This window comes from Colossoma macropomum, unplaced genomic scaffold, assembly GCF_904425465.1.
Source record: "Colossoma macropomum unplaced genomic scaffold, Colossoma_macropomum, whole genome shotgun sequence".
NCBI lineage: Eukaryota > Metazoa > Chordata > Actinopteri > Characiformes > Serrasalmidae > Colossoma > Colossoma macropomum.
The window spans coordinates 22,847,338-22,871,348 of NW_023494796.1; the positions used below are offsets into that span (position 1 = coordinate 22,847,338).

Here is a 24,011-nt window from a genome sequence, read left to right on the forward strand (position 1 = left end):
CATAAGTCAGACCAATATCTAAACAAGTAAATCATACTTAATGATTTCTAAAATAAAAACATTTTGAGTTATTAATCCAAGAGTGTCATCTGTGTCTGCAGAATCATATCCTCAAGTCTGCTACAAATTTTAATAGGCAACAAGGGGCTAAGGTAAGCAAAGAGAGGCTTAGATGACAGAAGATTGGATTTGTCTTGCACTGAACAGGCAGTGTGCTCTTGTGTTGCTCTTCTAATGCCTCAGAGATAACCTTTCAAAATCAGAGGAATCTAGGATGTATGCAGACTAAACACAGAGACAGAATAGAGTAAAAACGGGAACTGACAGATGTTTTTATTGGTTAGACATTTATGTGATGACTTTGACACCAAAAACGGGCTGTACACATTTCCAAAGGCCACTACAAACAATATAATTTACAGCCCTAAATGTAACACTGAAAACGTTGCAATGACTGCTAGTATGTTTTAAGATTTTCCATTTTGATCCAACACTGTGGCTGAGATTTCTGACGCCAAGGGCAAATGTAATAACAGCAAATAATGCTGAAAGTACACGAAGCGGGTCTGCCTGACTGTCTGAGTCACAGAGATCAGCTAGTCTCTGGGTATTTGTTGTGAGTCAGCTACATTCTCATCATCAGCAACCAGCATAAAAGGCATGGCCAAAAATAGGGGCGGATATCAAGGCTAAAACATGACTTTTCTAAAAGATATTACTGAAAACAGGATACAATCCAAACATAAAGAAAAAACGCCGACATTAAGAAGATACTCTAAATCCATGTATTCTTTTGCTATACTTTTACAGCATGTGGAAAGGCCAGCAGTCTTTTATTTGTCTAAACATTTCAAGACCAAGGACCGATACCAATTTTGGAAAGCAAACCTTCTAAGCTTCATGATATGTTGACAGATGTTAAGAATGTTTTACTTTCCCTTATAAACGTACCACTTCAGAGATATGAGGATTTCATTGAACAGCAAATATTCTAAGAGTATTCTATTGCCATTAGGCATGGGCCCAGTGACAGTTCACCAAGTTACCACAGTAACAGACCCCAGTGATAAAAACATTGCTGATGTACTAATTTATTTCATGTTAAGCATAGCAAGACACTAGCATTTCCACACATAAACATACCTTAACATTTAAAATATGCTGGATGATAAGATATCCTACATTAATACTAGGGTATACCCCATACCAGTATCAGTACTGATGCTAATTAATGCCTCATTTATTGCATCTGTAGACACTTCAGCCTTGGACAGTTTGTGTAACTTAGATCATTCTAGATTAATTAGAGTTTTTTGGACAAATTGATGACAACAGTATACTACAACTACAAATTTACTCAAATGCATTATAATTATGTTTTTATTTGACTAAGAGTAAGCTTCAACTTCAACTCCTACCAAATTTAACTGCCTACCTCGGTTATTTTCCACACGGTTACCCAAATAAGAGGATTCTGTTAGAGGTACAGGCTTATTCACTATTATTATTACTATCTCACCCGTGACGGCAAATTACAGTATCTGTGCGAGCAATAGCAACTGTAACAGTGAATTACAAGTTTATGAAACGCACAAACACACACACACCTGTCACTGTTGCAGCAACACAGACACACTTGGCGTCACCCCCACCATCACCACTTGCCATCACACACATCACCTCAGGCTCATATGTTTACAGAACAAAGCTCATAAAACCCTCTGACAGAGAGACAGCAACCCCCCCGTTTGTCAAAAAAAAAGGCTTCAATCTATCTCTGTGTTTCCATACTCGATCAAACAGCACTGAAAATTCTTAGTCTCTGACTGGCTCTTGTAACAATCATAAAATGCTACTGACATGTTTGTGCAAATGCTTACAAATGCCATAGGAACATGGACCCGCTGGATAAAAATGTTGAGTAGTGCAGCATGTATGAGCAACATGTGCGGCAGACTCTGGAAGCATGAAAATAGAAGCGGGGGGAGGTAACAGACACTCTGGAGGTGACAGAACTACCACCTGTACTGTGATCTGGGGCTTTCCTACACGCCTTCAGCTTTATAATTCACGCCTTGTGTCTTGTGATAGGCTTTCTGTCTTTTGAAGCATTTTTTTTCTGAAAGATAACTGAGAGTAGCTATATATCCTATTGTTTTGTCTTTTCCAAATATAAAAAGGAAAACTGAAAGAGAACTGTATGCAAAAATTTGCAAATGAATGAATACATATGAATACATGAAGGATAATGATGCTACCATGTACTACACGGTTTTTAAACCTGGCATATTAAAGCAACATGCCATTTGATTTCCATTGAGTTAATAAAGGGTAAAATCATAAATCACTATATGGTGACAAACAACATCATAATAAAACACATTAAATATTTATTAATGCAACAAATTCTTCTGTTAAGCAATATAGTTCGTTAACAGTAAACTATCTAGCAACACAGACAACATAACAAGCACAGATTACCTCATATATACTAGACACAATAATACAGAATTCAACTGATTTGTGCAGTCATATAAAGTATTTAACAACAGCTATGCCAATCAGATTTTAGAACCAGAGGTATCTGATTTATAATAACGCATTCAAAAGCAGATTATGAGACGTCATGGTGATGCAGCAGGAAATCAGGAACATGCCTGTAGGTGCCTTCGGTTGCCATACAGAGTGGCTACTTTTCTTCAGAGGGCTTTGCCTCCTGCTGTTTTTTGCTATTGTGCAGAATCGGATATTAACAGCCTTTCAACGTTAGCAAGGCTTTGGCACGTGTCACAGCAGAGTTGTGTTCTGCTCTGCCTGCATCTTGGGTTCACTGTTGCTAATTCACCACTGATGACCTTGAACACAGGCTCCAATTTCAGACAAACTCCATTGTAATACAGACATTATCATTTGGATAAGGCTAGAGAGTGAATTCAAGGCCAAGAACAAAGCTTCCAGGCTTGAACTGCATGCCAAATCGACAGTGGATGTGTATTACACGTTGTGCGTGTATTTAGCACTGTTAAAGCCAATTGGGCACTTGTAGCAAAGCGAAAGGGGGCATAGAGCAGGGAGGAGGCACTGCACACAGCTGTGGCTGTAAGGCTGCTGTGTGTGGCTAATGTGTGTGTGTGTGTGTGTGTGTGTGTGTGTGTGTGAATGGACTGAGAGAACACTTCATTTCCCCTTCGGTCCTCGTTCCATCTGTGTGGAGAGGGGCAGGAACAAGGCGGGCGATTGTCCGGCAGAAGCGCTGGAAACAGCGGCCGCTCTGCATGCCTTAAGAACACTAACGACCTGAATCACACCCATTCTGCAGACACCGCAGTCACCATGGCAACACCGGCGGGTTGATTCGCCCTGTGCAGATTTTTGGTGTGTGTGCGTGTGACACTCTAATCTTTCCCTCCCGCTTTCTCTCGCTTACTGCTTCTCAAATAGACGCTGCGAAGAGATGTGAGGCTCTGCGGATGTTGCTGCGATTCTGAATTCAATAAGAGGTTTAAGTGCTGCCTGCTAAAGAGACACTGGTGGGAAACAGAAAAGGAGGGGGAGAGGCACACATCAGGAGAGACACTGTGATGTAAGGTCACAATGAACAGCTCGACACAATGAGCCGGCCAACAGTGGTACATGCGCAACATGCTCTTTTCAAAATCAAATAACTGATGGTATTCAAATCTCATACTGTGAGATTAACATATCACCTATTTGATTAAAATAGATCATATGTAAGAGGCATTTCACAAAGTGCCTCTGCACACACATACACACCTACACTGACTTGGACTTCTTTGACTTCTAAAAGCCACAAAATAATGCACTTAGGTTCAGCATCCACAGTTCATGGGTCATCTATTGGCCCATGTTCCAGAAAAACTCAGGAAGAGCAGACAATTTATGTGATGCTGGGCTACATATATGTACACATACAGGTGTTATATTTAATGCTTACAAACCCTGCCTCCACACACACAACTTAATTTAGCATCAGGATATGCTACAGCTTACCAAAAACAGCTCACCATCTTTACATAAACTCCATGTTGGCTATATTTTAAGTATCAGAGCACAGAGTTTTCTCTGCCAATCCAGTCCACAGTAGCGTGGCTTGGAGAATTATTGTGATCAGTTATTGTGACTGTTGTGACATACAATGTACAGGCCTGTGCATGAATGTGAACTTCGCCTGCAGCCATCCCACATACAGCACATGCCCTAATAAACTAATGTGCACTCCAGTGACAATGTATACAGCAAGCATTTTTGCCAACCTAACATCCACATGAAAATCTAAAGGTTCCAAGTTATAAGGTTCTCAAGTTCATCTCAATTTAATTTAACAAACACAAATATGTTCTTTTCCAGCTAAACAACAAGAATTTTACACAGGTTATCCATGAGTATATCGTCACGGATGTGGACACTGGTGCTTTTAACACACTGATTTTGGGGCTATCACAATGAATCGATTAAACTCAAATTTTCAAATAAATGTATTAACTTTTTGATTATACGAAAGTAATTATGATAAATAAAAGAACATTTATAAGCAATTGTTTCCATTGTGAAATATTTTAATAACATCTTTTTACAGGCTTCCTAGCTTTTATTTTATTCATTTGTAAGTAAATAATTATTTTCATTTTGACTTTTTTTACAAAAATAACTTAAATTTTTCATCAAAAAAACATCTGCACTACATGATTACTTGTATAATGAACAGTAAAATTCATAATCAATTTATTATATAATATTTATAATAAATTAAATTTAATGTGTATAGCATTATTTTAAAACATATGAAATCACAACATCCTCTTATCAATTTGCCTCAAGCTGAACTAGTGCTGTATGACTGATGCATAGCCACAAGCATGTCTGCTTCTCCAGACTATTAAACTAGCCTACTTAATATATCGTCATATAATGATGACATATTGCCCAAAATTATAATACTGCATCTACTACTAATATTATAATTTAAGCAAAAATCTACTGAAACTGATATCCTGCAGCCACAGATATCCCCTTTTACCATGCTGCCTTTCAAGATGGAAAATGGGGGAAAATAACTGAAAACAAACATTCCCTCTGCTCTCCAGACTGGACGTTTAACAGGCAGCCTTTGTGTTTGCTGGCCACTATGTTACTTCAAGCCTGCACTTCCAAAACAAACCAGGCTGCTGTTTTTAAAGGCCAGGACTGACCGAGTCTCACAGATGTGGGAATAAAGTTGCTTTTACATGATGGCAGAAAAGGGTGCTGGGTTAAAAACGTCACCTATTTCTGTGTAATTGCTTCTAAAGTGAGCTCAAAAAAAGTCACGTGTATTCAGAGCTCATAGCCTGAGGGCCAGGCCCAGAATGGAGCACTGTTCAGCTTGCAGTGAAAAACAGGCCACAAGTCTGTGTCAAAAAAGGGAGCAAAAAAGATGCACAGTAACTACTGCAGCAGTCTCAATGTCACAAGGCTAAAGTGTGTCGACATCTAAAACAAGCATGAAGTCAGTGGGTCTGGCGCTATTAAAATTTTGTGCTCAAAATCAGGTCAAGAAACAAGAGCTAGACTTTCTAGAAAAAAAAAATTATAATTCCATTAACATATCTGTGGTAACTAATAAAGAGACAGTTGACAGCTCACATTTAGAGGCAAACGCATTAAGTACAAGGGGTCACAGGAAAATCTTATGACGGCAAGTTCATAGCCATCTTAGAGTGACGGCTCATACAAGTCACAAGACTTTATCAGAGAAAGACTGCTGTTGCTTAATAAGTCATGCTTTTGGACTCGTCTACATTGACGGTTTTATTCCTACTAGGGCTACACAATATATCATGTGTGAACTGATATCATGATACTGGCCTTTGCAATACTGATAGTGCTCCAACATGAAAATGAGTCCCCCAACCAATCACAATGTTTTTCACTACGTGCTGAGACCATCTTGACCAACTGCAGCTCAAGATGAGTGTTTTTGTGAGTATTCAATGAATCAAGATATTTATGAAATCAAAAAAAGGTAAAGTAGTCTTGTCAAAACAATGTAGACCAATCTGTAACCATATAACAATCGATTAACAAATGCATTTTAGTATACTGCAATTTCAAAATGTAGCAATATCGTTGCAACGGTAAGATTCTGTCTACATTGTGCACCCCTGTTTCCTACCTGCCTTCCATGAAACAGAATAGATAAAAATATTAGGTGATTTGAGTTCTGTTTTACACTGTTAGTTCTGCTCTGTTATATTATAGGAGGGTGGGGAATCTGGACCGTAGGTATGTCCACAATATAGGCCAAATAAGTGAGTGAGTGCTGCAGCAGAGCAGTAGAAAGCAGAGGGCAAGTCCGATGTCATGCTGTCTAATGATTGCCTTTGGTTCCTAGTGGACTGATTAAACTATATGGTGCAGGGATACTTTCTCTGGACTACATCAAGGACTGAGAAAGGACAAAAAATATTACATCCACGCAGTGCCAGCCATACCTTAAAAGAAAACGTTTTCCACCATTAAAAGCAGCCACATTCAACCACCTATGTGTAATCCGATACTTCGCTCCGGTCAGGGAAAAGAAATAATCTCACCAAATGACCATAAAAGCCACTTTTACAGTCAGGGCTTTTCACTGTATTATGCATTATTTAGACGGCATTATTTTTCCTAGCAAATCCCCTCAGCTCCTTTCTTCCTCAAGCCCCTGGTTGGCAGCCAGCCTTATACATAAAAAATCTATTTCCAAGAGCCTCTGATTGTTTTAGCAGTCACGCGTCTAGACCGAGACCCTGCCCGCAACCTTACCCGTCCATTAGGAACTGCTTCGGAAATGTGAAGAGTGGAGACGCTCAATCTGCTGGTTGGAACAGCAATACAGGACCATTATTACGGAAATGGGGCACTGGCCGACTTATCTGCATGGCAAGTAATTACTTTCCTTCTGTTGCAGAGATTCCAAAGCCCCATTATAATAAACGGACGGGGGGGGGTTGTTGGTTTGAAGTCGAGGACCTCAGTTTTGAGGAGAGTTAATTAGTAAGTTTGCACCGCTGGGAGTGAGTGTATGCTGAATCAGCGCTTTTTAATCCTGCGCTTCTATTGAGTCACATTGAAGTACAATGCCTACTGGCTTGGGCAATATTCATATTTGTCACTTGATTCTGGGTCAGTCACTGATGTGTAATCTCAAGTCTGATCATCACCAGACTTATTAAACTTCAAAAGGCACAAAGGAGGGGGTGCTTGTGTTTTGATTCACTAGAAGAAAATGTCAGCCATGTGTATCAACAAACATGGGTGGGCTAATTCTTGGGGTGATGCTATCACCTGGAAATGAGGGCAAATTACTACTCAAGGCCATGAAGAAAGTCTTCAATGCACAAACAAAAGAAAATAGCTGATTAAATATGTTCAGTGACTGAAATGGCATGTGATTCAACTACGGCACATGACTAGGGTGGCATGTGAACAGATGGGCCATTCCGCCATTAAATTCAAGTTATTCTTTTTTTTCAGTGTGAGATAAAAAATTCAATTTGTCTACTCTTTACTTTTGCGTGCCCTACAGTCACTTTAACTCTTTCATTCTTCCAATCTTAAAACCAATGAGTTACAGCTGTGTCCTCCTAACAAAGGCTGTACCCAAAGACGTTACAGGTATTATGTTCCCCACCAACACTCACACAAGTAACTACCCAAGCTCACCTCAGCTGCCTCGCACATTAGTGTTTCATACGCTAAAATGACTAAAGGAGACATTTCTGAGGAGGTTGGACATAATATAATCCACTTGCAAAAGTAACGGAAAAGTAAAGGGAAAATAAGTGAAAAAACAAGACTTTCCAAAAGTGGAGTACAAAAAACATAAAGAAACTGGGACTCCTAACAATCAAGACCTGGCAGACCAACAAAACTGTCACCATCAGATAAACAGTCTTTAAAGCATTCATCAGAATCCAAGCTCCATACTTGCTTCAGATCTGCAAAAAATCTAAAGGTGTTTCTATCCTTCCCTACACTGTGAGAATTCAGTGTTATGGGTCTGAAAAGATAGCTGTAAAGCTGTAAAGAAGCCCTTACTGAATAAATGCAATAAGATATTTGCGCTGGACGTCAAAGACGTGGAGTACGGTTTTATGGATTGAGGAGTCTAAATTAACTAGGTTTACTTGAGTCATGAGGAGCAGAAAATGAACCAACCTTTAAGACTGAACTTTGGAGGTACAGAAAAATACCCTTGCAGATTTCTTTGAGAACTGTAAGCAAGTCTTCTGAAAAGAATGGAAACCGTAATAAAGATAAAGGGTGGACAAACTAAATACTTAAAAATGTGATCTATTTAGTTGTGTCTCCTGTATACTGTTCTGTTATATATGTTTATGTTTTTTCTGACACTGACAAATAAATAATGTGACCTAATTTGGCTGTTTTGACTGGGAATTAAATGAATGAAGGGGTGGTCTGTGAATGTGCAGTGAGGCTTAACATTAACAATTTTAATGATTAATATGTACTGCTAAACATTATTTATAAATAAAAGCATATAATTTGTTCTGTGGTCTGAATATTGTGCGAAGCTACAGTTCAGGAGTAGTGTAGCTGGGGGGATTCCTTTGCCCTGTTGAACATGCTTTCTCGACTTCTCACACATTCCAGCAGTCCATTGCATGCAAGCTCTGTCACGCACAATTCCTGAACTTTCAGGAAAGTGTCAGAAACCTAAAACAACTGAAACCATCATAGTGACCATGCCTAAAATAGTTTAGGACTGACCATGCAAGTGTCCTACTGTTTTTTACCCAGCCCTCATCCTTTTCAGCAACTCTTTTCAGAACAAAAAGTAAATATTACAAAAATTTGATTTCAAATTGATATTTGATTCTGCAAATATGGCACAGCAGGGCAAAGCTTGCAACACTGGGATACTACACTAAAATTTCTGAATTTTATTGATTTTGCAGCATTTGTAGCCACACAAAAATAAATAACATTTCTCTGTATTGCTAATCTAAGTGGAGTAAATCCTAATTCTTAATAAAAACAAACATACACCATCAACAGATATTCTCATATTGGTGCACACCTAGCTGCAACTGCACATTTTCAGTTCTGCATGCCTCACACACCCTTATAACTTACACTTTTTGGTTCACTGCACCATGATCCTTCTGCCAAAAGCTACAGATGAACTGTTTTTAAAAGATTAATCTGAGACACAATCTCATTAGATCACCAGCCTGTAACACTTGCATTTCATTGCATAGTGGAAAAATAGACAAATTCAATCAGCTGAACCTCAAAGTCTCTCTCAATGCACAATATTGAATGGGCTCACTGAATTAACCACATCTATGGCCTCTAAAGTTCTGCGTAACGCATTTGCAGTGCACTTGAGCACAGCTCCAGTGCTGGAGAGAAAATGCAGCACCATCTGGAAAACAGGCAATATTCCCACATCACACCAGCCACAGGCATATGAGCTTGAGTGACCAGAACAGTGTTTCAGTGTGAGTATCTATTTACAGTGTTTCTGCTTCCAATTTGTTGCAACCATTTTTGATGAACATATGTGTTTTGCACTGGGAGCTTTTATTCCCAGTAAAATATTGTGACACAACGGTCACAATTTTAAAAGGACAGTTGTTTAACTGTGTATGTTATTTATTGTGTACCATGTTCCACCATGTCCTCAGCAAAACATCAACAAAATAAATTATCACAATCAAGAATGACAAAAATTAGGCTACCTTTTTGAAAGAAGCACCATTGACTCACCTGATAATATGTTTTGATCCGCCGTATAAGGATGGAGAGATTCTGTACACGTAATACTGGGTCATTGTTCACTTTCTTGGTGACTCTCTGGGTGGATGCTTTAGGATTTCTGTGAAAGAGAAAAAAAACAATTATAGCTCTAATGACTGGGTAGAACAAAGCAATTCAAGAGTTGTTGTTTGCTTGTGAAAGGTTACATTAGCAGCAACGTGATTAAGAGTGAGACAAACTCCTGACAGCTCAATCTCAGACATGAGGTCAGAGACACAGAGGCGTCAAATGTCACTCAGATGGTTAAACACTTCCTCAACCAATGCAACCATCAGTTCATACAGACGTCATGAAAATACACCAGTAGATGAAACTGCTTCAAAGTAACTGCTTGTTCTTGGATCTTGGCACATGATACAGTGATGATACAGTATGGATCACTATCCTGCTCTTCAATAAGATTTGCAAAAAACAATGAGACAGATTTATATTGTGGCAGAAAACAACTGATTCAGTCCCAGAAAGAAAGACTTTCACTTCAGAGCAATGGCTTTTATCTGAAATCTTACAATCTCAAAATAGTTTAAAAGCATGGATTGTGTTCTGGGTAAAAGGAAATTTAAACTGTCAGTTAAATCGGCCCATTGGCTATGAATAAATAAGCACTCCGACAATGCTGAGATAAGTTCTCTATTCATAAGTGACAGACCATGCTAAACCTGTTGTGATGTTAGAAGTCAACCCAGCAAATAACCTTTGTCAAGCCACATTTTAGAGAACACATGTTTTCAGAAGAAACTTTGTAGTGCAGAGTTTCTCCCCAGCCGTTGTTAATGTCAATATCACAATAGAGAGCAAAAACGTGTTTGTCCTGTATGTCCTGATGGATATGCAAAACAACCAATATATAGACACATAAAGTTTCTTATAGAGAGTTATTTTAATGTGTCAAATATTATAATGCTTTTATAAATGCCAATATATGCAGTTCACTTAGCACAAACACTCTCCTTCAGTTTATCCCTCATACAAAAAGCTTCTGTGGAAACTACCCAGTAAGTGCTGCAGAGAGAAAAACTTTTCAGGAGCAGAGAAAAACCCCTGGGCTTTTCACTGTTTTGGCCTAATTATCACACAACATCAATGAGTTTCTGTTTTAGCCCCAGCTATAAAACACCTAGATGGAATTAAAAAAAGAGTAAAAGGAGAGCTAAACATAGCCAAAAGTGATTCTGACCAAAATCTTGGCCCGGTTCTTTAAACCTCAAAAAGATTTCTAGCTGGCCCTGCAAGACACACCAACTCCTCCAATACAAGAAGTGTTGCAGGGTACAGGGACACAAACAAAATCCCACCACACCTTATATTTAACAGTTATATCTGACCATCTCTCTGCACAGAGAGAGAACAGAGAGACAAGCTTGAATTCCCTGAGGCTCCGTGGGCCTATCAGCTCAGCCCTATGCTTTGATGATCCTCAAAATTGAACATGGTCTATGAGCACACAGAGATTAGCACATCTACGGCTTCGCCGATCTTCTTCGCTGGCAGATGGCTTGTGTTTAGTTAGCCACTGACCTCGTTTCTTGCCCAGGCTCTTCTGATCCAGCTGCTGTGCAGCGCTATGACAGGCAGTTATGCAGATGCAAATGACAGGTAAAATGTGCAAATTTCCCAGAAGAGATAAAAATGACATTAATCAGGACCAATTTTTTACACATACAGAGAGCATAAATGTCTGACTGAGTATGTGTGTGGGTGAAAATTTATGAGTAGGGACATAAAGATATGGGAATTGTGGGCCGATGCCGATTTCTGATATTGGTTATGTACATATCTGTGGCTGCCAATGCTGATACATAAACTTTTATGAAATGTAGAAAGTGGAAGTAGATCCACCTGGATTAGCATAAAAAAACATGCTTATTTGTAGAAGACTGCACATACAGGAAAATTCTGCTCTTTCATAGTATAATAAAAATTTAATCAAATATCAGTTTGAAATATTGTCAGATATAAACATCTGCTTAAAGGTGATATTTTCTTTAACAAATATGCACCAATACCAATATGCTTCCAATATCATTGTGCATCACTATTAAGGGTGCAATGATTTTAATACAGTAAATGAATGTAAACCTAATATAAAACTGTATGTCCAAAATGCCCCTTGGTCTCTTCCAAGCGTCTCTCATTTACCACCTTTCAATGATCAAAACTAGGCATTTTGGTGCATCCCGTCTATTTTTATATTGTTTCTAGCTCACTTGCACTGTTTTATAAAATCACTGTTTGGCACAAAAATATTTTACATTGCAATCTTCTGTTTAGAAATAAATTTGCATTTTTTTCTGAGCCAAACCAAACTTAAGTATTTAACACAAGCTTTGTAAAATTAAGCAATTTTTAACATGTACAGTATCAAACATCAATTCAAATTTTGACCTTGGAATCGAAAACATCTGAATCATTACATTTCTAGCACTTTTGCATTTGTTGTTCTTTGTAAAGGTCTTGTGGAGACCCATATGCATCAGGCATGTTACAAGTGAACCCTGACACAGTTCCTCCCCTCATCCTTAACTGCCCCAGATACACATACATACACTCCATGCACATACAGACATTCGTGGCTACTCACTAGACGATGAAATGGCTAACCCGTCCGTTCAACTGTGTCACTCACATCACGTGACAACTGTATAGCCACTGAAGGGTGAATGAAAAAAACAACAATAAAACAAAACCTCCCATCAACATATCTTTCTAATTTGTTCAGTACGAGGATAATAGTCCTCTTACTTATAGCAATGTAAAGTAACCCACAGTGTTATTATTAAAACAGTGATAAAGCAGCTAATGAAGACCCACACTGCTACAGACAGCCATTCAGTGGTAACAGCCTTAATGGCTCTTTTGATGTAGTCCTACGCAGACGCACACACACACACACACACACACACACCACCACACACAACTACTTCTTAGTCTTGCAAATCAAGGAACAAGGTCCTTTTAAGAATAGTGTGAATACACCCATCACGTGACCTCAAAGCGCATGCCTATCCGGGAGGCCTTTTAGACGGCCTCGATGGGGGGTGGGCTTAACCCCTTAATTAAATACCGCGGTGGGAGCTGTAATCCTGTCAGCCCAAGTGCTGGTTAAAACAGAGTGAGCCAGCCTTGTGGATGTTAATTTACATCTCATCCCTAAAATGGGAAGGAAATGAATCCAGCATAGTATTGAAGCCCAGCGCCGACCTCCATCATTCTCTCTACTAACAGTCACTAATCTGAAGGCGGCAATTCAACTGCATAGATTTTGGAATGATATAATCGATTATAATCAATTAAACAGTCAATAATAACAACGTTCAATAAACAGGGCTGAGTCATGATTTGTTTTTATATCGGAATCGAAATCTGAAAGTGTGCAATTGTCAAATTGCAAGAGCTTAAATTTTAATTACATCCTATGTTATTCAAAATTGTCAATTAGTTTCAAGTGGGGAAAATTAAACCAAGCTTGTGAACTGGCAATCTGGCACACTACAAACAACATTAAAGCCTCAAGCCTGAAAAAATGGATATGCTTGTCTTCTTGTGGAAAACTACGGCCTTAAAAAATAGCATTTCATTTGCAATCACAGTAATGGTCAGAAAAACGAATTACAAAACCCTAAAACAGTACACAAACATTTTTGCCAAAACAAAATCCTCAAGCTATTTTCAAATGTAAAAACGTGTTTGTTCATATTGCACTGTTGTATAAATTGCACAATTGTGCAATCATTGAATTTTAAAAATAATTCCAATTCAAAAGAATCAAATTGAATTGACTTGTGGTGAAATTCACAAAGCACTGAATCGTTCCAAATGAACTGCACTAAAACTGAATTGTCATGAAGTTAGAAATATACACCCCTAGAAGTTGCATGTAATAGTGTGGACAAACCGCCTTGAAATTAGGCTTTGCTATGACAGAAAGGAGAGATAGACTGCGTTCATGAAGCAGTCCTTCAGACATCGGCGGCCGATGCAGAAGTCAATAGTCGATGCAGAATGCACCACGGCCCCAGGCACTGCTGTGCCACGGAATAACCTACTTCTGACAGGCTGCATCATTCTCAGCTGGTGAGGGTGGGGAGGGGGAGGACAGAGGCAGGATAACACAAACACTGTCACGGCACAAGTGGCCTTTCCAGTGGAAAGGGGAACCGTTTTCTAGAGCTGTGTTCTAGACATGCGGGTGACACATAAGACAGAAGAGGAAGGAGAGGGCGCCGAAACAAAACAAACGATGGGAGAAGAGAAAAAATTAAAGCCTATCCACCAAAAATCTAAAGAAAGACATGTTTATCAACAGCCCTCATACCAGAGGGCAAAAACACATTAGTCACCCATTGAAGACCCCAATTTCAGACCAACCAGAAAAGAGACCGAAGCAGCCAATCAGTGAAAACAATGCACTCACGCCCCTTACAGAAGAAAAAAACAACCAGAGAAACAGTGATCAATGTGTACCAACTTACAATGGTTTCATGGGCAAAAATACTAATTAAGGATTTTCTTTAAACAAGAATCACTATTCACTATAATCATAAGCCCCAGTATTTTCAGTACAAGCCTTACTGTATGTGGATTTGCCTTTAAACTTAATGGATTTTGTATAATTATGAGACTGGAGTGCATCTGTATGTTTCCACTGACTTCAAAAATTCCTACAGGGCTCCAATGTGGCCTTGTTAAAATAACAGCCTTTCCAAGGTCATGACGACTTCTTCCTGTGAGACCAACTTCAGAGCATTTTTTAAACAGCACAACATTCCCATCCCATCAGTTCAGAATCTGAAACTCATTCCACAGATTCAGCACAAAAAACAGCCCCTATCATCACATAGATGCACCAAAAATCAAGGAGGTGTTTCTTCCATCCAGCAGATAAGGGTGGAAAGTAGGCCAGCAAGAAAAATAGAGAGAGGAAAAGCAACAGGGAAGCAGGAATGGATGTAAGTTCATTCTCAGACATGGCAGATAACAGCAGAAGAAACAGCGGCAGCAATAACAGAAGTCGTGCTGGGGGGATGGAGCCTTTTCTTACCTGTCTGCATCTCCAGACCAGATTGACATCTTTGATCTCCCAGGATAAAGAAACAGGCAATAGGTTCACGCAAAGCATCTAGCAACAATGCCCCCCACTACAAAGGACAAAGGAAGACACGTGTCTAAAAACCCAGAAAGCGAGAGAAAGGGAGAAAAAAGCCAGAAAAGTATTGTCTGTGCTGATGTGGGTCTATCCCATTATCACCCTCTGTCTGTTCGCAAAGAAGCACTGCAGGGTGTGAAATGGGGCTGCTCGAGAGAACACAGCCCAATCGGGGGATTAGCGTAATTAAACCGTTGTCATTCAACAGATATCTTATCGGCTCCAGCCGGCATACTGCTGGGACAAAGTGGCAATATTCTATGTGTGAATTGGGCTTGTGGGGGTCAGGCTGTTGGTCAGTAACGGTGGTGTAGATGAGGGGTGTAAAAAGACATTGATGCATTGTGACAATTCAACTTCACTGAACTACGAATGTTTCAACTGATTATAATCCGTTAAAATAATCCTGTATAAAGTGTGCTTTAACTTCTGGCCAAAACAAAATTCTCAAGCTTTTTCAAACATAAACAATCAGACAAATGTGCTATTTTTATTGTCTATGTTTCACTACTGTATCGCACTTGTGTATTCCACGCATTTAAAAAAATACTCTGAATTGTACCAAAGTAAATGAAATAAACAGAGGTTAAATTTGAGAATTCATTATCAACTGAATCATTTTCTAAAGACACGGAATCAAACCAATCATATTGAGGTCAGAGAATGACACTGGTTTCAACAGGGGAGCACCCGAGCAGAGGCTGGCAAAGCTCCAGAGGCAGAAGCACAACCTGGAGTCTGTCAAACAGCTTCAGGTGGTGCTCACGGTGGCGTGTAACTTGGGGAGCTTCTGGTTATGTGGAGCACCATGGGTGGAAAGGGTGTGGGACAGACCAATCGTCACCATGGGGCAAGGCGTTTACCTCCACCATCTGTGCTGCATGCTCTATACCGTTAGATAATCCAGGCAGGATTCTCTCCGGCAAAGAGGACTTGTGTATGCTAAACTACAGACTTTCTGTCATTGGCCAAAAGAGATGGGGCAAAAAGTAGAGCTTTCATATGTGGAGCGTCACGCACCTTTACATGATCCAAAGTAGTAGACAGAACCACAGGGCAAAACACAGTCTTTGGAAAGAAATTCGCAATTTCTTCCACCACAATATTTTAAATTATTAAAACGCATCTATCAGAAAGACCATACTTTTTACAGAAGAAAGGGTATGTTAACAAATCTAACTAACAGCTAAATCATTTCACAGTAACAAAAAATGCATTTCAAACCAGCACCTGAGCTCAACAGAAAATTCAGGATCTATTCAGTATCTGTTTACATAAGGAGAGGCAAGCCAGCTTTAGCTGATGTCCTGAGACTGCTACAGCCAATGCCCAAGTGGGCAATAGAGAGAGACAGGAAGAATTCCAGGTGGGCCGGTTCTTACAGTGGAGAGAGAATATATATGAAGCTGAAGTTAGCTTCTTGTTTCCCCTTCCACCTTAAATGATGTAGCAGCTACATTCAAACATCTGTACTGGCCTTACCATGTAACTGCTGCACTATTTAAGGGGCAATAGCAATTCGAATAAGAAGCTAACATCAGTCTCGAGAGATTAGCATATTACAATGTAGTGACAGTGTAAGTCCGGTGCTTGCTGACGCAACAGGGAATGCTCTACAGAGTTCAATACTTTTCTTCATTACCCATATAGACATTTTTATACATGAATCATGTGTCTGTTGCCAGCTTTCATTTCATACTAGCTAGACTCCTCAGTCTCTCAGTGTAGCATACAAATAATATGCATATAATAAACAATAAATAAATAATGAAAATAAAATTGTGCAGATTTTAGAAAAAGTTAATTTGCGTGAAGGCAATGCTGTGCGTATGTCTGTCTGTGCAAATATCTTGCTTGGACAAGAATTAAAACTTCCTGAAAAAAGGAAGCTTTTCAAAAAATAATATAAATTGATTTAACATTACATTTATAAATTTATAAATATACTGAACGCATCATCTCACATTTCTTCAATAAAAACACCACAAATGTATCAGACTCCCACCTCCAGGGCACATCTCTCAACTACACCCATAAAAAAAAAATTTGTTAAGACGAATGGCAAGATCAATCCCCCTGTAGCCATTCTTCTGGATAATGACCATTTGTGTCAACCCCTTTAGGAGAGCTAGTATTGATTATGAGCCAGACTACAGCGTGCCAGAGCTAAAGCTATTATGGGTGTAATGCCAACAAGTTCCTCTAATTTCTGCTGGCCATATTAAATTAGGCTACAAAGTGCAGGACACTGCGTCTGCCAAATTCTACATTTCAAAGTAGATAAGTGGCGCTGAAACTTCTTCTCAATCATTTGGCAGAAAGAGGAAGGGAAATAAAAATATTGATTCTATAATAGTTATCTGAATTCAATTAGGAGAAACTTTTCTATAAACATTGTGGTTCGAGCAAAGACCTTTGCACATGAGCAAGAAAAGTGAGAAAAATGTGGGATGCTTGATTAAAAAAATGAACCAGCTCCATGTAAGCTTTGCTAAAGATTTACCAGTGACCAGAATCACTAACCAGTTAACACGCCTGCCAGTTAACAAAGACCTGCTTCACTTCACTCATAGACAATGTGCCTTCTGTCTGAGAGCCATGCTGAGAGGATGAGTGCCAACAGCTGCCCAAAGCTTAGCACCAAAACTAACTGCCTAAAAATCTTCAATAAGTGAGGAAGACTTCAAATCAACCTCACAGTAGTGACACAGATCTGCATCTATGTCACTTAACATACAGGCTAATAACATGCTGCAAATCGGGCCAGCCAATAGGTGGGCTGGAGTGTATTGTACATTCTGTATACCATGTTGACAGGACACACATCACCATGAATGAAGTGCATGTCTCTGTTTAAACTAAGATCTCAACACCTCTCTATAAAAACTGACAGGATACAGTAGTGGACACACTTTCATAAACAAGTTATCACCATGTGATTTTGGACAAAGAATTTGTTACTTATTTTGATGTCGCTGAAACACCTGGGATTAACCAAATATGTCCTGCATGGACAAAAACTACAGCTTCCTGAATGCGGATTTAAAAATAAAGGTCTGGAAATAACTGTATGTATTAATGTACTGTCCCCTACTACCTTCTCGTATACATACAGTATTTTTAAGTCTTACTTCCTGTTAATACTGAACGCATTTACTTCTTCAGTGAACCAGCACAACCCTAAGAGACACCCAGGTCTGGGCTTTACGCTGAACTCCACCCCCTAAAAGTCAAATTTGTTAAGACGAATGGCAAGATCAATAGCCCTCTAGCCATTCCTCTGGATGATGAGCACATGCAACCATCAAAACCGTTAACGGATACCTTAACCGCCCAAAATCACTGAGAAATTACAGTTAAAGATCTTGTTGACCAGTAAAGGTCAAAAGACCTTTCAATCACAACAGTTAAGACAACACTACAAGCTGATTCACGCATCATATGCTGTCATAGTGTCTGATGATAAATGTATGACTCGGTAGGCGCTTCCATACCCATAAATGTGTCCATCGGTTAGGGACCACTCACTGACCAGCACTGACATCTGACAAAAACGTTTCTCTCTCACAGTAGCTCAGCACAGTGTGACAAATCAGTGTAAGGCTCTGTAGTAATAGACAGACCCAAGGGAAACTCGTAACCTTCTACCAATCATGAAAGCAAGTATATGTGTTGACACCAGCCTTTTTTTCTAAGAAGAATATGATGATTCCAGCCTGCTGAAGCTAAAGAAAACCAGAAGAAATTAAACAAATGCCAGATTTTCCATTCGTACAAAGCATGCAATGACAGTATTTGCATGCATGCACCATTGCGAGGCACGCAAAGGGTGGTAACACCAGCAGTAGCCCTGAGTACAGCACGGCTCAAAACCGCAAACTTGAAATGATATTTTGGACCAAACATATTTCTTGGAAAACATGTGAAGAGATGGGTGGAGATGGCTGGATATTTGCTCCAGGTGCCGTGCATATTTCTGCCTTAACAAAAGGCTACAAGATGCCTGCAGCCTTCTTTATAAATAATACCATGACTGCCCTGTACTTACATCTGAAGCATGACCTCGTTCAAGTACGCGCCATCCACTAATTCCATGTATTCAGAGAGCTTGCTTCCATCGTTCATGGTTGGCTGGACCACAGTCTTCACCTAGAACATTTCAGACACCTATTATTAATAATGCCCAGTATTACGAAATCGTCCACTTCTCCGTTTATTATACAGGCGCAATTGAGAGAAAAACACCAATCTTACCCAGGCCACAAGAGGAGTGAGCAAAAATTGCTCCAGCAAAGGCGTGAACACCTCGTTTTCCATTTTCTCCAGGTCTTACAGTGATATTCCACAGAAACAGTTTTCGCTGAATGACCACGATTTTTTCAGTCGGTTTTAACGGTGCTCTTTAACGGAGTTTCATTTCATTAAATACATACTTTAATTAATACAAGCCATTCCCTCTCTTTCAGCTAAAAACCCAGACAATGGTCCAGCAGCACTAACAGAGCGGAGGGCAGCGGTGTAGCCTGAATCAGCAGCAAATTCTCTCGGGTCGTTGGCAACTTCGCCTCTGAGGTGAAGGAAATAACGTTAGCGCACATTATCCTGCTTTCTCCTAAGACTGGCCGCCCTGCTAGCTTAACGTTTACGCTAAATCCCCCAAACAGCTAAGCAGCAAAACCAGAAACCGAATAAAAGCCGCCAAACATCGCCGCTTCTTCTTCAAGACGAGAAGCGCCGTTAACGTTAGCCAGTTAGCAAACGTCTCAGACGAGCCGTTCAAAGTCAGAGCTACAGAAAAAAATGACAAGAATGAGCCGTTAACCGACGAGTAGAAAACGGCGGAAAACTCGCCACTTAAGGTTTAAAGAAGGTCCGTGTCTCTCAAGCCATCTTCGTTTTCCAGCGGCACGTTTCTCTTCACGAAACGGACACTAAGCGGACGATAATTCCCATTTAATGAGCGTCTCCAAAAATGAGGATTTTGGCAGCGGTGGGTTTTTTCGTCTCCTTGCCTCCGTCTGAAGCGCCGTCTCTTCTGAACGATTCGTTATTTTGAATCGGTTCTTTTCAGTTGCTCGATCGAACTGAATAGAACTTTTTGTGCGGCCCTACTGCGTCTATGACTTCCAGTAAAAGCCTGTCCTCATTAAACTATAAAATACATAATAACATGTTAATCACAGCACTTTAGACTCGGCTTACATATGAGGAAGGTGAGAATAAAGCTGTCTTGTTAATCATTATTGTTACCCCCCTATCCTGGAAAGAAAAGGCGCGATCAGCGCTGCCAAATTCCACATTATTGGTAAGACTCATTTAATAAACACTATAACGTTGACTTGACTAATCATCCTGGACATTAGACTCACTCGCTGAATCACTCTACAGAGAGGAAATGAGAACAAAGTCGCCCTGACCGATGAGTCAATGAATAATTGAATCAGATGTTTTGTTTCATTGAAACGGGCAGTGCGAAAGAATCGGTTCGGTAAACTGAATCGAACTAAACCATCCCTAGGGCGAGCTCCGCTCGCGCTGAGATTCAGACTCCGCGCCTATTGGTCCGTTTATGATCCGCAGCATATAAGGACTGTTTCTTTTCCAGTGAGAATGCACTTTTAACGGTCGGCACCCTGGCATAGCGCCATATTTTAAATATAACCGAATCCCAAATCGCTTACTACTGACATGTAGGACAAAATTTGCACGTAGAAGCCATTATTTGGCCAAAGCGCATTTTTACGTGAGCTATTAGGATTTAAAAGCCCTTATTTTATAGCCAGGCAGTGATCTGGACGGTTGTAGAACCGAGTCCTGTGTAGTGCACGGTGGAGAACGTAGGGAGCATTTTCAAATTGAGCCTAATATAGAAACTGCCCGGATGTCTCCCTAAGCACGCGTACTTGCCATTACGCTCGGTCGGTTTGAAACGCACCCAGTGGTGCTTTGTGGAGGTGAGAGATAATAGCTGTTTATACATTTCTATTTGTCGAATACGGATTTCGCCAATTCCCACTTGCAAATACGTCAGGAAAAATACAGCAAACTGTTTATAAACAGCTAACATTTTTTCCTGATTTGGTAAGTAACATTTTGATTGATTTCGTTCAAACCAAAATTGCGGAATCCGTGCGCTCTGTTTTCATTGTATGCGACCAATGTGAAAGCAGTTCGTTTTTATATAAGCCGAAATACTAGGTTTATAATATTTGTATTTTATGCTCGTCGCTGGCCTGTTTTTCTTTGTCTGCACAGAACTCATGCTTTCAAGTATCAGCAACGCTGCTCTTAAATACGCCAAACAGCGACCTCTAGTGGCTGATGAGAGTAGCTCGACATTTGGGGGCCTGCTGGAATTCTAACATCCATATGACACTAAATGTAAAGCCCAGTGTCCTCGGTTATATAATAATATGTATGCAATATGTAACCTGCAGACATTTGAATACTCAGGATGCCCACATGTAATCTGACTAAACCCTAGTCACTTTGATTAATACGCAGTGCAGGATGACCTACATGAGCGGAAGCTCTCTCGCCTGTCCCGTGGAGCTGTTAATGAAACTTAAATGATCCAAACCCCTTCCCACTGAGCACCAACCCCAGGGCGATTAAAATGTACAGGGGATAAAGTGGGCTGTGACAGCTAGCCACCGTGTTCTTCAAATCAGAGATTAAAACAAGAAGGCAGATAGGCTGTAAACTGTACTGGATGTAATGCACATTAATAGTAACAGTACAGAATGACAATGAAGTCATTTATGAACTGACAAACTAGGATAAGCATGCAAAAATAAAGCACACATCATTGCATCAGAGTGTACTGTTGGAAACAGAAATACCTATAAATAGTACTCTGAAAGCATATTAATTCAGTTTTATTATTAATATTATCGGTATTATTATATCGAAAATTGTACTGGGTATAATATACAGTAACTATTCAGAAACCACAATTAAGTAATTGATTAATTTGGAAATGAGTATGAATGAAATGCTGTCCTAGGATTAGTTGGAAATAGGAAGAATTCCTGGAAGCACCCTTAAAGCTTAAAATTCACGTATCACTCTCTGCATCACTTCAAACCGCCTGACACATGAGCACTGCAGTCTTTTAGACATGCAATTACTGCAGCATCACCCACCACAATGAGCATATCTGCCATTACTGGGGAGGAAAACTGCTGACATGAACATGTTGCCATGCCAACCACCACTATCACTAAGCAGCAGCCACGGCACATTCAACTGCTGCAAGGCCTTAACCTGCAAATCCTCTTCACTGAGGGTGGGCGATACTGTGAATAAGGTAACGTCACAATACCTGAAGACAATCTATCGATACCAAGTATGTATCACAATATTTGTTTTGAAGTTTGGAACAGACAAAATATACCAGTGAAAGAGCAGCAGCAAATTTTAAAAAGGCTAAGAAACTGTGATTTTTTTAACTCAACATTTGCAAAATGCACTATTTAAGAAGAAAGAGGAGGAAAAAATGTGTCTAAACTAAAGCAATCAGCTGCAAGAGGCTTTTACCTCAGGAATTTACTAAGGAATATACCTTAGTTAAAAGGTGTTACATGTTAATGGTGATAAATTCATATCATTTTTTTTATAATTAGGCATGGTCACAATAAAATCAGTGCAGTTTAACAGTAGGCTATGGTTGCCAAACATAATCGGACATCATCTCAGTTTTATTTCAGTGCATAAATGCAGAATTTAGCTGATGCGATTGGTCATGTGTTTATATCACAGCTTTGAACATGGCTCAACCAATCATATTTTAGAAACAGTACTCTCTTTCTTAATTGTTTTTTTTTTGTAATTTTTATGGCAGTATATGCAGTGGTTCTGTGTTCTGAAAGTGGGCTTAAGTAGGGCTTTTTAACCAAAGTAAAAAAAAAAAAATTTTCAAATTATGATTTGAACAGCATAATTTTTTAAATACAAGCGACCTACTCATCTCTGATACAACTTAAAATTTAAAACTTGTTTCCAGCACCTACCGTATATGAGTAATTCAGCTGAAATACTAGTCTCTACAATTAAAAATTAAGTCTCTATTTATTAAAATGACGTAAAAACAATGCTAAGTTGCTTGAACCAGATAAGCCTTTCAGCCTAAATACATACAAAAATGAGCATCAAAATTAGCGAGTAGTGAAAACAGGCTCTCAAACACTGGCAAATTTATTTAGAAGAGCTAACTATCGCAGAATAACATTGACTTATATAGTGTGTTTTGGTTTCCCTGTGAATAAACAGTTCAAAAAATGAACTGTTTTGAACTTTTAAAGGAGAAAATGGACTTAATTCTCTAGGTTCAGATAGAACAGCGTATAAAAACTAACCCCTGTGTGTGGAGGCTGTACTTTAGCCTGGCTAGCTCTCACTGTGAGTAGGTTAAATGATACAAAATGGTGCTACACTTTAGGCACTACAAGAGTAATTAAAATAATCTAGGAGTGAATACTGTACTATTTGCTACTGATGTTGCTATTGAACACAGTACTGTAAACAAAAGCATGTTTTACTTGGACCTACATAAAAAGATGTTACATTACACCCCTTGTTAGGCTGTGCTCTCCTACCGACAGCACCCCTAATAGCATACTGTGACATCATTTTTCATGAGAATGATAATATATTGCCATATTGTCTACCTCTACCCTTCACTGACAGGGATGCACATCTCTGCTGCAGCTGTTGCTTTCTGAGCAGCAAGTGTGTTTCACAAATGCAACCTACTGTGAACCATATGGAAAGAACATATAAGGCCTGGGGTCTAGACACAGATTAACAGCGTTGTAGTGTTTGACTAAATTACACTGCTTAGGGCCTTCAGGCCTTCAAAGTACATATCCTTTCAGCTCATGATTGTTCCGCCAGTGTTAACTCAATCATTTGTTTCAAGGTTTCCTGGCCGTATTTATTGTGACCGTTTATTCTGTACTGCAGGTGCAGTGTCCTCCTATTGATTAGCCCCACTGCAGCCCATCAAAACTGACCTATGAGGGAACAAAAACGTTCCAGA

General features: G+C 39.5%; 1 protein-coding gene across 3 annotated transcripts in view; it reads right to left on the bottom strand.

The window, feature by feature from the left end:
• The window catches only part of LOC118816644 (girdin-like), a 62,239-nt gene extending 42,163 nt beyond the window's left edge, over window positions 1–20,076 (bottom strand). For 2 of the 3 annotated variants that reach the window (XM_036583139.1, XM_036583138.1), the window contains exons 1-3: window positions 19,226–19,288; window positions 19,020–19,120; window positions 9,775–9,883 (exon numbers count right to left, since the gene is read on the bottom strand). In XM_036583139.1, coding sequence (XP_036439032.1) covers window positions 9,775–9,883; window positions 19,020–19,120; window positions 19,226–19,288 — 273 coding nt within the window. Of the gene's footprint in view, window positions 1–9,774; window positions 9,884–19,019; window positions 19,121–19,225 lie in introns of all 3 variants that reach the window. The other variant, XM_036583140.1, reaches the window with a different exon arrangement.
• Between the last annotated feature and the right edge of the window lie 3,935 nt (window positions 20,077–24,011).